This window comes from Monodon monoceros, unplaced genomic scaffold (assembly GCF_005190385.1).
Source record: "Monodon monoceros isolate NGI ecotype Baffin Bay Population unplaced genomic scaffold, NGI_Narwhal_1 Super_Scaffold_7, whole genome shotgun sequence".
Lineage (NCBI taxonomy): Eukaryota > Metazoa > Chordata > Mammalia > Artiodactyla > Monodontidae > Monodon > Monodon monoceros.
In genome coordinates this window covers 59,450,884-59,466,109 of record NW_021703784.1, presented here as the reverse complement: position 1 = coordinate 59,466,109, position 15,226 = coordinate 59,450,884, and the positions used below count along the sequence as shown (strand labels likewise).

The following is a 15,226-nucleotide window of genomic DNA, read 5'->3' as shown; positions in this document are numbered from 1 at the left end:
GTTATATTTTATGTTTATTATTTGTTGTCTTTCTTTCCCGGCTAGAACGTTCAGCTCATGAGGGCAAGGGTTTTGTCATTTGTTCACTGATATACTTCACGCATGGTACACAGTAGGCACTCAACAAATATGTGTTGGACAAACGAATGAGTTCAGTGAGATGCATATGAGAAAGGATCTGGCCCACAGGGAAGACCATAGGGGCAAATGGTGACGCTCCCTATCGTGTCTGTCTCTGACCATTATTCCCTCCCTTCATCTCACAAGCTTCTGCATTAGTTCTTAACCAAAATTTATATTCATTTTTGAGATATGTGTCAAAAATAATTTGTTATTAATAATAATTATAGTACTGAGGTTTGCAATTTACTTAAAAGACATCAGACCAGATTCAAGAATATTGCAATAAAACTGTCATCCTCATTCACTTGAATTCCACTGTACCTTCTTGAGTGAGAGAAAAAGTGAAAAAGCTACACCCAAATGCCGAGAATCATGAATCTTACACGATGCATCATCCACCATGGAGGTCGGAGAATCACGAGGCTATCAGAGCTCTGATCTAACCAAAACACAAAACAAAACAAAACCCAAAAACCACACATACAAAGTAAATTAAACTCTTTAATCAAATCTTCCTTTATCTGAACTCAAAAGATCCAGCTAGAAACCCATAGAATCTTTTTTTTTTTTGGCTGCGCCACGAGGCTTGAGGATCTCAGTTCCCAGACCAGGGACTGAACCCGGGCCAGAGCAGTGAGAGAGTTCCGAAGCCTAACCACAAGACCCCCAGGGAACTCCCCCCATATAATGTTTGATAGCAGTTGTCTTAACATTAAATATTGAACAAGTAAAGAACTCTCTTTGTAAGAAGGAGCAGACATAGTATCTCCAGACACACGAGAAGATAAAGACAAACTTGAGGATTATCTATTTTGTAAATTCCATTGCATTTTAAAACTTTTTATTTGGAAATGCTATCAAACTTTTTAAAGTTGCAAAAAAAAAATAGTAAAAAGAATTCCTGTATACCTTTTATCAAGATCACCTTTTGTTAACATTTTACCCATTCTCTTTACCATTTGTGTTTACATGCTCTGTGGGTGTCTGGGCAGGTGTGTATACACACACAAACGCATAATTCTTCTCTGAACTATTTAAACTAAGTTACATATATCATGTCCCTTTACCCCTGAATACTCAAGTGTGTATTTCCTAAGAAAAGGGATATTCTCTTCTACAACATTGGTACAATTATCAACTTCATATATTACACTGACATAATACTTTTATCTGATCTACTGTCTATATTTCAATTTTGTCAGTTGGCCTAGTAACGTCCTCTATAGCATTTTTTCCCCCTCAAGTACAGCAGACAGTCTAGGGTCAAGTACCATATTTACTTGTCATGTCTCCTCAACTTCTTTTAATCTGGAACATTCCCCACAGTCTTTTGTAACATAGACATTTTTGAAGTAGACAGTCCCCTTTCTCCCTTTTTTGTTAACAGAAAGTTTCTTGTGCTGTGTTTGTATGCTTCTTTTTATGGCTGAGTTTGTAAAATCACTCCCAGCTGGACTGTTGAATCGGTAATGTTGTGTCCTCTGGGTATCACGTCTGGAGGTACGTGATGTCCATTTGTGTCTCATCTGTCCCTCATTGGAGATATTAATTTTGATCACCTTCAAAATGTTGCCCAATTTCTCCACTGAATTATTACCTTTGCAACTAATAAGTAGTCTCTGAGGGAGACTCTCTAAGACAGTGCAAATATTCTGTTCCTCGTCAAATTTGCCCCCAAATTTGGCATTCATTGATGATCCCCTCACCGAATCCAATATTTACCATGATGGTTGGCAAAATGATGGTGTTCCCTCTCCAGCCCTCCCTTCACACTGCCCAGCTGGCTCTGGCATTCTACTGTAAGCACAAGTCCTCATTTCTCCCTCACTGATTTATCATCTACTTAGTACTAGTATGGATAATACATTCCTGTTTTTTTCAGTAGTTTACTTTGTACTTACCCTGGTGGTCAAATTGTCCCAGATTTGTCCAGCTGGCATCCCTTCTGTGTCCTTGTGCCATGTCCCATCACTTTTATCAGGACTTTTTTTTTTTTTTTTTTTTTGCAGTACATGGGCCTCTCACTGTTGTGGCCTCTCCCGTTGCGGAGCACAGGCTCCGGATGTGCAGGCTCAGCGGCCATGGCTCATGGGCCTAGCCGCTTCGCGGCATGTGGGATCTTCCCAGACCGGGGCACGAACCCGTGTCCCGTGCATCGGCAGGCGGACTCTCAACCACTGCGCCACCAGGGAAGCCCATATCCCATCACTTTTAAAAAGAACTTAACACTTCCTTACTTTCTGGCTTAAAAAGATATTCCACTCTTATCTTGTACCTACCCTGCCATGGCCCTGGAATCATTCATTTTCTGAGGAGCCCTGATTTCTTTTAGTGGGGAATTGTATTAGAAACTACGATCTGGGCACAATGTGGCTCCTTGCTATTGGAGTGTATTTCCTTCTTGGACTCTTCAGTAGACAGAGCTAGGAAATATGTTCATGTATATATACTCATATACATACACATATACATATACATGTGCACTTAATCATACAAATACAACACGTGTATGTGTGTTTTAAAACGCAATGGAAATTGCAGGGACTGCCCTGGTGGCACAGTGGTTAAGAATCTGCCTGCCAATGCAGGGGACACGGGTTCGAGCCCTGGTCCGGGAAGATCTCACATGCCGCGGTGCAAATAAGCCCATGCGCCACAACTACTGAGGCTGCACTCTAGAGCCCACGAGCCACAACTACTGAGCCCACGTGCCACAACTACTGGACCCCGTGCACCTAGAACCCGTGCTCCGCAACAAGAGAAGCCACCGCAATGAGAAGCCCGCGCACCACAATAAAGAGTAGCCCCCACTCGCCACAACTAGAGAAAGCCCACGCGCAGCAACGAAGACCCAGTGCAGCCAAAAATAAATAAATAAATAAATATTTTTTTAAAAAAGCAAGAAATGACAGAGTAGACACCACAGAAAATGGAAGCTTATAAGACAAATTCACATTTCCCCAGAACTCAAAAAAAAAAAAGAATAAAAGAAGTAATGATGAAGCAGATGAAAGAAATGGAGGAGAGATCCAGAAAATCCAACATACAAATAAAAATTCTGAAACGGGAGCAGAGCAACTGTAAAAGCCATTATCAAATAATCGAAAAAAAGATTACCTACAAAGGAAGAAAATCAGATTGGTATCAGATTTGTCCAAAATGATAAATGTCAGAAGACAGTGATGTAATATCTAAGTCTGGACAAAAAAGTGTTGTGACTTCAGAATTCAATATCTAGCCAAGCTGTGATATAAGGACATTATACAGTCATTCTTAGCCATAAGAAGTTTAGAAATTTTAACACCTCCAACTCCCTTCTTAGAAAAAAGAAATACTTAAAGAATTATTGCAGCCATCCAAGGAAGGAGTGAAAATAATGAAAAGATGTGGTACTTTAAAAATTGGCAGTGGGTAAACAAAACCATTAAACCTTAGATATCAGAGTAGTTGTTAACACAGTTACAGAACAAAACAAATGTCAAAGGTAGTAAGTAAAATAAAAGATATGTAGTGGAAAATAAAGAGTAGTATTAATGGTCTGGATCTAAGATCCTAGATTAATTTTAAAAACCGGAAGTTTGGTGAGGAGACAGGGATGGAAGAAGGAAGTAAAAGCAATGCTGTGGGGTTTCCTGGGCCTAACCCCACAAGGCCTGAGTCCCCTGCTCTGCTTTTCCACAAACACCCCAACCACTAGCAGGAAAGGTCACGGTCTGGTCTACATCAGTTAGAATATAGGATGAGGGTCTCCCAATACTTGACCAAAGAAAAAGCCCCTTGTTTGAGGATGGTCCCAGAGTGTCTTCCACCTCACATCTGGTCAAATGGCCCTCCCTGGGATTGAGGATCCCATAGACAGGGATAGTAACAGTTGGCGGTTGGCCAAGAGGCAAGTCAGAAGCAGTGTGCCCTTCCAAGGGATACAAGTGACCGACAGAAGTGACGGCACCTGAGAAGAGAAACTGGAGCCTGCAAAGTTCTTTACGTGCAGAGGGGAGCCAGCCTAGCTGCACCACTGCACAGAAGGGCTAAGGCCAATAGTTCTGTCCCGGTCTCCTCCTAGGGGCTAGTGAGGCCTTTAGCAGCCACCTCTCTCCACCACACTGGCTGGAAGCAGTGGCCGTGGAGCATCAAGACCGTTTTTATCTGGGACCTGCTGCCTGGTGTAGGACTGGGCTGAACAGGGCTACACAACTACGATGAGGACACCTTCACATTTCTCCTGCACAGGCTTTTAGCCCTCTGACCCCAACACATTCTGATGGAACGCTCACCTATTTGCCTTCTCTACCAGACTGTGTGCCCCCCTATCCCCACCCTAAGCACAACACTTGACATACCCAATGTATTTAGATTTTGTCCTGCAATTTTCACATATAAAAGAGACTAAAATGAAGGTATGTGATTCCCAAGACTTGCTTAGGGTCACCCAAGATGCAGGTCCCTGAGTCCCAACCCTGATCTCAGTGGGAGGGGGCATCCCAGGGTGGCGATGGAAGGGGCGGGACCCTCGGTACCAGTGAAGGTGGTGTAGGCATGGTGCAGTTCACTGAGGCCGCTGGCTGTGTTCTGGAACTGACGCTCCAGGGAGATGAGCTGGCTTTCAGTGCTCCTCTGCTCCTGCGCAGGGTCCATGAAGGGACCGGACAGGGCCTTCCCAATCAGGCCCTCCAGCTCCGCCAGCGCCGCCGCCGTCAGCCGCTGCAGCTTCGGCGCGATGGCGTGTCGCTTACTGAGCAGGAACCCTGAGGCCTGGCTTTTCTCACGCTGGAATGACTCCCACGTGTGCGGAAGCTGCGGGGCAGGCAGAGGGTAGTCAGGCAGAGGTGGTTATGGGGGAGGGGCTCTGGGAGAGACGGGAGAGAGGCCTTCTCACCGAGATGTCCAGTGCCTCATTCTCAGCACTGAAGACGCCAAAGTGGTTGCGGACGAGCTCACAGAGTGACCGCGTATATTCCATTCGCTCCTCCAGCTCTGTGTACCGCTCGTTGGCCTCGTTCAGCTGCAGGGACAACAGTATGAGACCAGCACTCCCCCAGCCCTTTACATCCTGAGGGGCCCTCCCACCTGCTAGAGGCTCCAGGCCCCAGCAGCCGCCTTTTAACCAACTGGGATCAGGGCAATCTGGGATCAGATCCCCCATCTGACCTAGGTCTCCCTGAAGACAGCACAGTTCCTCCCCCATCAGATTGTTGCCCTGATGGCAGGGTATGGATCCCTACTTGACTGTACAGAGAGCAGAACTCGGTCTCTGAAAGCCAGATTTTCTCTCTCTCAAAACACCAGGACCTCCCCCTCTCATGAGGATATTGAGGGCCACGTGAACAGGATGAGAGCTGGCAAGGGCAGACCACACATGTGAGCACAGTTTAAGAGCGTCAAGCCCCGTCGAGAGCTCAGCTGAGACTTGAAGGGAGTGTGCTGGGCATGCGAGCGGGACGGCCCTGGATAAGCTGGGAAAGGAGAATGGGGAGAGCCCACCTTCTGGGAGCACCACGTGAGGGCGTGGATGTCGGCGTTGATGGTTCGGAAGGCCTTCGTGAAATCTGTGAGCTCTGTTATTAGCTGCTGACCGCGGCTCCGGCATTCGTTCTGTATCTGTTCAAGAATGTCCTTCCTGATGCCCACCAGCTTGGATTCTGAAGACAGGAGAGAGTTAGGCGTGAGGGGGTGAAGCGCCAGGGGAGCGTGGCGGGGCCGGAGTGGGAGCAGGTTGAAGGGGCAGCCAGAACGTGAATTCGTTCCCCCAGTCGCTGAACACTTACTGGACCCCTGCTTGGTGTCCAGTCAGCTGCAGTGCACCTGGGCCTGTGCTGGGCACCGGTAGACAAGAGTGATGAGTGAGACAGAAAGTGTTCCCACCCTCAGAAGCTCACAATATGGCAGCAGCGGCAGACATAGAAGGGGATAATCACATACCAGTGTGGCGGATGCTCTTCAAAGAGTCCTCAACCTGGCTCAGTGAAGGGGCAGGAGGCCTGAGGACGCTGGGGAAGGCCTCCTCAGGGAAGGGGACATTGGAGCTGACTGTACTGAGTGATTAAGGCTTCCAGGGGCACGCCAAGTGGATGAAACCGTGTGCAAAGGCACAGGGATGCCGTGTCCATGAAGAGCAGAATGCCCACCACAGATAAACATTTTCTATCTGAGGAGTCTTACTGCCTCTGCTCTAGTAGAAGGGGTACCAAGAAGAGTGTGTAATCTGCCTTTTGTTTTTAAGGATTAAAGGAAAGAGGTTGTCAGGTGGACTTGGGGCGAGAAGATAATCTTGGACGCTGGCTTTGGCAATATGAACACCTCCACTGTCGCCGAGGACAGGAATAATACCAACACGAAACCTCGTCAGATCTGAGATACCACTGATTGTAAGAAGCACCATTATTTTACACACACCATGAAAAAAGAAAAAATGATGCCATCGATTATAATACACCTCTTAAGTTCAGAGATGTTAAAATATGCACAGAGCAGCAAAATACAATATAGAAATAGGGCATGGAGTATGCCACAAAATATAGTATAGAGTACTTACTACACGCCAGACACAGTGTCAACTACTTTACCTGTATTAACCCATTTAATCCTCACAAAACCCTTTGAGGCAGATACTATTATTGCCCCTGTTTTAAAGATAAGCAAAGTGAGACTCAGAGAGTTTAAATATCAACATCACACAATGCTAGAGCAAGGATTCAAACTCTGGCAGTCTGGCTCCACTGTGTTACATTTTATGCTTTGAAGGGTGAAAAGTAAATTAACTCATCCTCCATGAGCATCTCTGCAACTGGAAAGTAGGACAGTGAGTTCCAGGCACAGATAATTGAGACATACAGGGAACGGACCTGTTGGAGCTTTGGAGGAGGTAACGAATAGGACTTGGCACCAACAGCTGAGACTGAGAAAACCAAGACAAGGGAACTTCTGAGGGGTACCCAAGGTTGAACAGAACACAAAGATGTGCACTTATCCTTTTTCAAACTATCCCATTGACCTATGACAGTAGCTAGGCCATTGCAATGGTGCCGCCTTCTGACCAGCAGCACGGGGCCAGTGAAGACAGAGAAGAGCTCAACAGTGACACCGTGTGGTATAAGGGAGCAATGGACTGATAAAATAACCAGGGCTCCTCGGGGTTGGAAGTTGGAGATGGATGGGAAAACACATTTGAGAGATATGTAGGAGGCAGAAGAATGGAAAGGATTTGATGACAGGCTGGACGTGGTGGAGTTAGGGAGAGGGAAAGAGTAAAGTATGAAGTCAAGTTTCTGGTGAGGCCAACTCATAACAGTAGGTAATTCAAGTATTCAAGGGAGCCCAAGTAGAAGAGGAACAAAGTTGCAGGATAAGAAGATAGAATTAGATCAGCAAGAAGGATGAGAGTGGACAGAAGGGAATAAGGTGAAATGAAAACAATTAAGCATCTACTGCATGCCATACTCAATGCTAGGAACATTGCAAATAATATCTCATTTAATCCTCCTTCCCATAACCCTGTGAGCGACTACATTGTTATGCCTATGTTACAAATAAAGAAACTGAAGCTTAGGGATCTGAAGTCAAGCAAGCCAGTAAAAAACAGAGCCAGGATTCTGAGCCCTGTGCTTTTACCTCTCCATCTGCTCCTCTTGAAGAGGCCAGTTGAACCTGGACTAAGGACCAAGAAGCCAACAGACTAGAAAGAACACTGACTTCCTGAGCAAGAGTGGAGCGAAGCCTGCCCAAAACAGGGTCAGAAAGAAAGCAGGCCAATCACAGGTCCTCCTTCTGCCTGGCCAGCCTGAATCCCCTGTGCATTTAGGAGCGAGGCTTGGGGAAAGAGCGGGGAGTTCTGTGGTCTAGACGATACCTAAGGAGGTGTGTGCTTTCATCTGTGGAAGAGCAAAGGCAGGGAGGGCTAGGCAGGCAAGCACTTTCAAGCAAACTCTTTCAGGCCCAGCTCCAAGGCCTCCCACCTTATAAAGAAAGCAGGCCTGGAGACTTCCCTGGCTGCGCAGTGGATAAGACTCTGCGCTCCCAATGCAGGGGGCCCGGGTTCGATACCTGGTCCAGGAACTAGATCCCACATGCATGCCGCAACTGAGAGTTCACATGCCACAACTAAAGAGCCTGCCTTCCGCAACTAAGGAGCAGGCGAGCTGCAACTAAGGAGCTGTGAGCTGCAACTAAGGAGCCCACCTGCTGCAACTAAGACCTGGTGCAACCAAAGAAAGAAAGCAGGCCTGGAGGCCATGGATCTGAGAGTATCTAGTCTCTGCAGGAAGCAGACACGATTGGTTACTGCCGTTCATCGGTGTTAGGTGACAAAACCTCTCTGTTTCCCAGAAGAACAAATCACCAGCTTCCCAATCTACCCCTCTGTGTGTTTTTCCACAGCCATCTCTGGGTGGAGGCACTTAGCTAGTAACCAGTAGTATGAGACATCCTTCCCATGGAAAGGGAGGAAGAGAAAAGACAAACAAGGTTAGGTCTTAAACCAGATTTCTCAGAGACCCAGGGAGACCAACTAGGCCTTGGCCTCGTGGGGGTAGGTAGACACATGAGGTGGGAAACTGAGATGGGCTGAGCAGGGAACAGACAGCAGAGTGGGCTCGAGCTCCACTTTCCGTGTAGCACTTTGGGAAGATACCTCCTTGCAGGGTGCCCTCATGCTCATGTGACATGAGATAGTCACAGCAGAGCAGAAATCATGGTGTGATGTGTTGTGGCAGAAAGAGGGCCAAATATAACGTTCCCAAGTCCGCCACAGCTCCCAAATGGCAGGGGATACAGGAGATAGTGGAGAGTTGATAGCCAGTGGGCCCAGATAGGGTTCCTGTGTTGAAGGGCGAGGGACCCTTAAGCAGAAGCTATGGGGTGGCCAGCCTAAGACAAAGACTGGATGAAGGGTTCACTAAAACCCTAAGGATATGTAATGTCAGCAGGAGCCAATGCAGAGCCGAGTCAGCAGAGGTAGACACTCTGGGCTCCTATTAGCCAGGAGAACACACGCCAGCTACACCAGCTCAGGACACAGCTTCACCAGGAGCAGCAAGGTCGGAAGGAGGGCAGAGACCTCAGGCAAGTCAGCAGAAGCCAGCAAAGAAGAGCACACAGCCCAGAAGCCCTCTCTAATGCCGGGGGCCACCTTGGGGAGGAGAAGGAGTAGAGGACACTCGAAAATCAAAACAATCCAGAACTGTAGTATGAATTTTGAATTGACCAAATACCCAAAATAGACTGAATTAGACGAAAAGTGCTGCTTTAAATAAAAAGAAAAAAATGCGCACTTTCAATTGGAATACAGTTGTCCCTTTGGGGGATTGGTTCTAGGATCCCTGAGGATACCAAAATCCACACATTTTATAAATGGCATAGCATTTGCATATAACCTACATATGTCCTCCTGTATACTTTAACTCATCTCTAGTTTACTTATAATACCTAAAATGACGTAAATGCTATGTAAATAGTTGTAAATACAAGGTAAATGCTATATACACAGTTATCGGTTCAAGTTTTGCTTCTTGGAACTCTCTGGAATTTTATCCACAGACACAGAACACGCAGATTGGGAGGACCAATTGTCTCTTTTCACCATCAGCAGAATTTAGGGCTACAGACTAAGCCAAGATCAGTTAAAGAGAGTAATTTTTTATACATGCAAATTGTAGTGTCGATTCTGACTGCTACATGTGGGGAGAGGGCACCCTTGATTCCTGAGAATCTCTGTAAAGAAATTGAGTTCTCCTAGCCCAAGGAGCAGGCTAGGATTTTTCTCAGTTACATTTGGTTTGAACTACTTCCGTGCCCTAAGAATAGAAAGTGCTAGGAGACAAGGACACACAATTCCTAGGGAGTGTGGTGAATGAGTAGAGTCAAGACAGGCGGAGAGGCTGTCCTCTGCAGTGATCACACCTTCAGTTGCAAAGGGAAGGGCCTGGGACCTGGGGCTTTGGGAGGCGCTACAGGTCCAATGAGGGGCCTGCACCAAAGGTCCCTGGAGGACACTGAAGGCCCAAGAAGGGCTGTGCGGATAAGGTACAGAAGGCAAAGGAGAGGAGGGGGGTTAAGCAGCACTCACCCATCTCCACCTGTATGTCACGGCAGCTCAGCCGCAGCAGCCTGCCTTTTGTGATCAGCTCCACGGGGATGCTGGAGACGCGGGCCCGCCAACCATTCAGGCAGCTCACCAGCATCGCGTAGCTCTTGACAGGACAACCTCTCATAGACTCCAGCTTCTGAGGCCCCCAGGCTTGCAGGAACTCATAAATGCCTTTCATCCAGTGATGGTCCCTGCAGAATTCCTGCACCTCCCGCAGCATGCCCTAGGGGCAGACAAGGTGTGTAGGGCAGAGGTGGGTGGCTATGATGGGAAGTGGTGGCCACCGTCCCATTCTTTAAACCTCTGTCCTCACCTCCAGCAGGGCCTGTTGTACAGCCAGTGCCTGCTGGATTCGAGCGCTGTTGTCCAGATCCTCTTGCAGCTGCTTATAATCGGGGGGCAAGTACTGGCCCCGCAGCCGGTGCCCACAGACCTCCAGGGCTTCAGTAACTGTGTGAGACTTCCAGGGCCACACCAATCCTATACTCGGGCCACAGAAGATGTCCACAGCATCGCTGGGTTGGTCCTGGAACTCGGGCATCATGAAGGCCGTGTCCGAGTCCTCCTTTTCATGTTCTTCTAGTGGGGTACATGCCATAATTGTCCCTGAGTGTCCTCCAGGGACCACATACAACCTCTCCCTCTGCCCTGAGTGTGTACATACACATTACACATGCATACAAACACACACACACACACACATTCTCTGTTCATGAGTGAGTTTACACATACATCTACATCATAAACACAGTACCAGACCCACCAAGGGAATTTATTAGTTAGGGTTCAGGTGCAGAGAACAGATTTCAGTGTAGCTAGTAAAAGCAGGGAGGAAATTATTATAGATTATTACATGGGTTGTGAATAACTGCAAGAGCTGAAGAACAAAAACACTCTAGGCCAAGTGTCTATGGCTCTGTGCTGCCTGGCAAACTGGGATGTCGCTGCCATACCACCAGCTACATAGGCACATGGGCATAAGCGATTACGAGCCCCACCAGCAGAATGGACGGCATACGCCCTGCCTCTCTCCCCTACTTACCTCAATTCTGAGCTGAAGTCACATATAGATCTAAATCACATGTGACTCCCAGCTGCAAGGGGGTCTGAGAAGCACAGTTTATAGCACTCTAGCCTCTGCAGAACAGAGGAGGAGGTGAGAAAGGAAGATGAGCAAGCCAGTCCTCAGTATCCGTCTTAAGGAATATCCTTGAACTTGGCCTCCCCCTTGATTCTTAGAAACTGTTTAATTGCCAGTTTTAGTATTTGTGTTAAAACTTTGCACAAAAAGGGAGAAGAAGCATCAAAATGTTCAGAAATTAGATCCATACTGCCAACACCTAAGCACCACAGTGCCCGCAAGGGCCCATCCTCAGATCCCCTCTCTTCCCCATCAGTACTCACTTTCTAGGAGAGCTCATCCAGTTTCATGGTTTTAAGTACCACCTATTTGCTCTGAAATATATGTCTAGCTCAGATCTCTCCCTGAATCCCAATCCCACTTAAACAGCTGCCTAGTCTACATCTCTACTTAGATGCCTAATATGCACCTCAAACTTTTAACAGCCCCAAATGAGCTCTGATCTCTATCTGCCCCCAGATTGCTCCTCATGCAGTCCTCCAACGTCAGTAAACGGGAGCTCCATTCTTCCGGGGGCTCCAGTCAAAAACTTTAAAGCTATCTTTGACTCTTCTCTCACATACAACACAGCCAGCCATCAGAAAATCCAATTGGCTCTATGTTCAAAATATATCCAAAATCCAACCGATCCTCACCACCTGTACCACTGCCTTCTTCTCTTGCCCCAGCCCAAGTCACCATCAAATCTCACGGCATTATTGAAATACCCTTCTAACTCGTCTCCCTGCTTTGGTCGTTGCCTCTATCCCTTTGCAGTCTGCCCTGCATAACCAGAATGATCCTTTAAAAATAGTGGCAGAAGGGGCTCTAGGAAGATGGTGGAAGGGGCAGCATAATTTTGAAATCTATTCCAAACTCCCACATGAATTTGGTATATAAAATTGACAGAGCAATTAGACAGTAAAACGAAAAACCCATCTGGATAACATTTTTTAACAAAATGAAGACAAAGGATCCTTACAAACACTAAAATACAAGTGGCTGGGAACAAACCACCTACAGCCTCAAGACCCAAGTGGCATCGCCATTTATGGGGAAGGAAGCAGAGGGGAGCAATGGTATACCAGACTGACCTGAGACTAGGAAAACTCCGCAACAGCCAACAGACATTTTGTGGAAAGAAGAGGGCTAATTCGAGAACAGCAGGTAAAAATGGAAGGGGATTTGCCCGCTCCAATAGCAGGTAGGTAAGGTCCGTAGAAGCTTTAGCAGTCTATGCCCAATGAGCCCCTAAAACCAACCGGCGAGGGCTCCCTTCTGGGACAGTACTCAGCACTAAGGTGAAACTGCTGGGGGTAAAGTAAAAAGGGAGCAGAATGGAAGCAATAGAGAAAAAGAAAAGGTCCAAATAAAACTGGGAGAGAGAAACAGAAACCAGGAAACCTCAGAAAGTTAGCCCCCATTTTTTGAACACAACAGAAAATCAACAGAAAAGGAAATTGAAAGGTTAGAGAACCAAGCTGTCTCCTAAAAGTTAGTAAAAGAGAACTTTTCAGAAATGAGTAACAGAAAAGTACCAACATCAAACCCCATACAAAGCTAGTATAAGGAAAAAGAGAACGGGGAATAGAATAACATCTTTATAGACAATGAAAGCATGTCAGGAAACAGATCAAAACAAGCCCATTTCAAAACAAGTCAAAAGACACCAGGAAAATGGCATAACCCATGAAAGAAAACCACATATCAGAGTTAGAAAAACTCAGAAATTACACAACAGAACCCAGGTAAGAATTAGAAATAAAAGAAAACATAATTTTGGAATGGAAACTGAACTAAAAGGAAGATAAGAGCAAATAAACTTAACAGGTAAATAATGTCTTAAGAAAAATAGAAGGTAAAAATAAGGATAATTACAAAATAAAAAAGAAATAAGGATTAAAAGAATATATTTCAAGAGAAAGGAACATACATTGGGGGAAAAGCGATAAGGATCTAAAACACATGTAATAGGAGTCCCTGAAGAAAAATCCAAAGCAAGGGAAGAGAACAATACTAAAAACCTTAATTCAAGAATACTTTCCTGAAATAAAAAAGGCTTAAAGCTGCATTATAAAGGAGCATACCTGAGAATACTATCTTAGAATGTTCAATACCAAGACATATTCTACTAAAATTACTGAATTTCAAGGAAAAAATATTTTAGGTATCTAGGCAAAAAAAAAAAAAAAAGCAAGTGATTTATAAAGGAAATAAAATTAGACTATTATCAGATTTTTTTGACAACAACTTTTAATGCCAGAAGAAAATGGAGTAATATCTTTAAGATATGGAAAGGAAGAACATATGAGGCAATGATTTTACAACTGGTAATACTAACTTTCAAAGGGTACAAACTATTATCAACATAGAAGAACTTGAGACTTCTGCTCCCACAAGCCCATCCTGAGGAATCTAAATAGAGAATGAACTTTGGACAAACAAAATGACTAAAAGAGACATCAACATAAGGACTGCTGGTGAGCATATTGTTACTTGTAGAACTCAAATGAGGTTTTATTCAATAATAAAATTATTAGAAGGGTAAGAATATAGCAGAAATGACAATGTAGAGAATGCTGGCGATTCTCTTCCTTGCCAGGAGGAGAGAGCCTATCTGAAGAATGAAACCTTGGAAGGCATATTACTTGGCCAACTAATAGCCATTCGCTTCTCCCTTCTTCCATGGTGGTAGAGCCTATCTTCCATGAGAAACTAAAAATATCAGCCCTTTGATTTCCCACACCTGGATTTTTACAATAAGATGTAACAGTGCATCTGCTGGGGAGTTTCTGGAGAAGATTTATTTTTCTGATAATAAGTGAGAGTCAGGCTAGGAGAGCTTTCTCTCTAACCTTGCCTCCCCTTTTTAAAACATGACTTTGCTTGAGAACGGGATGCATGGAGCTGCAACTTGTCTTGCAACTACAATGTAATAGCCTGAGGATGAAAAAGGATTTTTGATTGCAGCCTCCCCTAGCACACATACCCTTCCAAGAGGATCTGTCGTTACCTAGAGCTAAACCCAGAATGGAATTGGGGAAGGATATAAAGAGCCTGGTACTTGATGCCATTTCTGAGCCACTGAACCAACCCTGGAAGCTACCTGGAGACTTCTTGTTATGTGAGATGATTGTATTGTTTAGGCTACTCTTAGGTCTTCTGTTACTTCCAGCTGACAGCATTCTCAGTGATTCAGAATTCAAACTCACAAGTAAAATCAAAGGACTAAGACAGAGAGATAAAGCCTTGATGACATTGCCTGAGCCCTGAATCCAGCTGAGCCTGAATCCAGCTGTATTCATTAATTTCTTAGTTATAGGAGCCAGTAAAAAAATCTCCCCTTTTCCTTAGCTAGTTTTGAGTTAGGATATGTAATCCAAAACCAACTTGCACATTTAGGCCCATATAATAGATGTTTATTGCCAGGACAAGCATAGCTGAAGATTGGAGCCTCCTCCACCATATACACCCTTCTAAGAGGATATGCTCTGACCTATAGCAAAAACCAATTAATTTGTACCATGGCCCATTGCTCTTGCCAGATCTTATGGATACATGACTCTCTGTAGGGTAGGCTGAATCAATCATATTTCTTGTCTGGAAAATTTGAACTAAGGCACACAATCAGGAAAACTTAACTGAAAGATCATATATAGAGTCAAGAATGGAGCTGGTGGCATAGAAAGTCTAAGTCATTTGGAAGCAATGGTTATAAGGGAGCAGAAAGTTCAAAGGAAGCAGAGACAGCTAGTGTTAGGAGAGAATCAGCGGAATTGGGAAGAAGCACAGACAGAAGTAGAGATGAAAGGATAATCACCAATTTGAGAAACAGGGACTCTCTTCCTGACTTTCTAGTTTCAATTTCTCTGAAGTTTGGTGCTGCTACATCTTTTCTGCCT

General features: G+C 45.3%; 1 protein-coding gene across 1 annotated transcript in view; it reads right to left on the bottom strand.

Moving 5' to 3' along the window:
• Positions 1-15,226, bottom strand: part of DNHD1 (dynein heavy chain domain 1) — a 66,174-nt gene that overhangs the window by 26,934 nt on the left and 24,014 nt on the right. Inside the window, 5 exon segments of the mRNA XM_029207607.1 lie at positions 4,641-4,987; positions 4,989-5,125; positions 5,605-5,762; positions 10,184-10,427; positions 10,518-10,783. Of these exon segments, the coding sequence (XP_029063440.1) occupies positions 4,641-4,987; positions 4,989-5,125; positions 5,605-5,762; positions 10,184-10,427; positions 10,518-10,783 (1,152 nt within the window).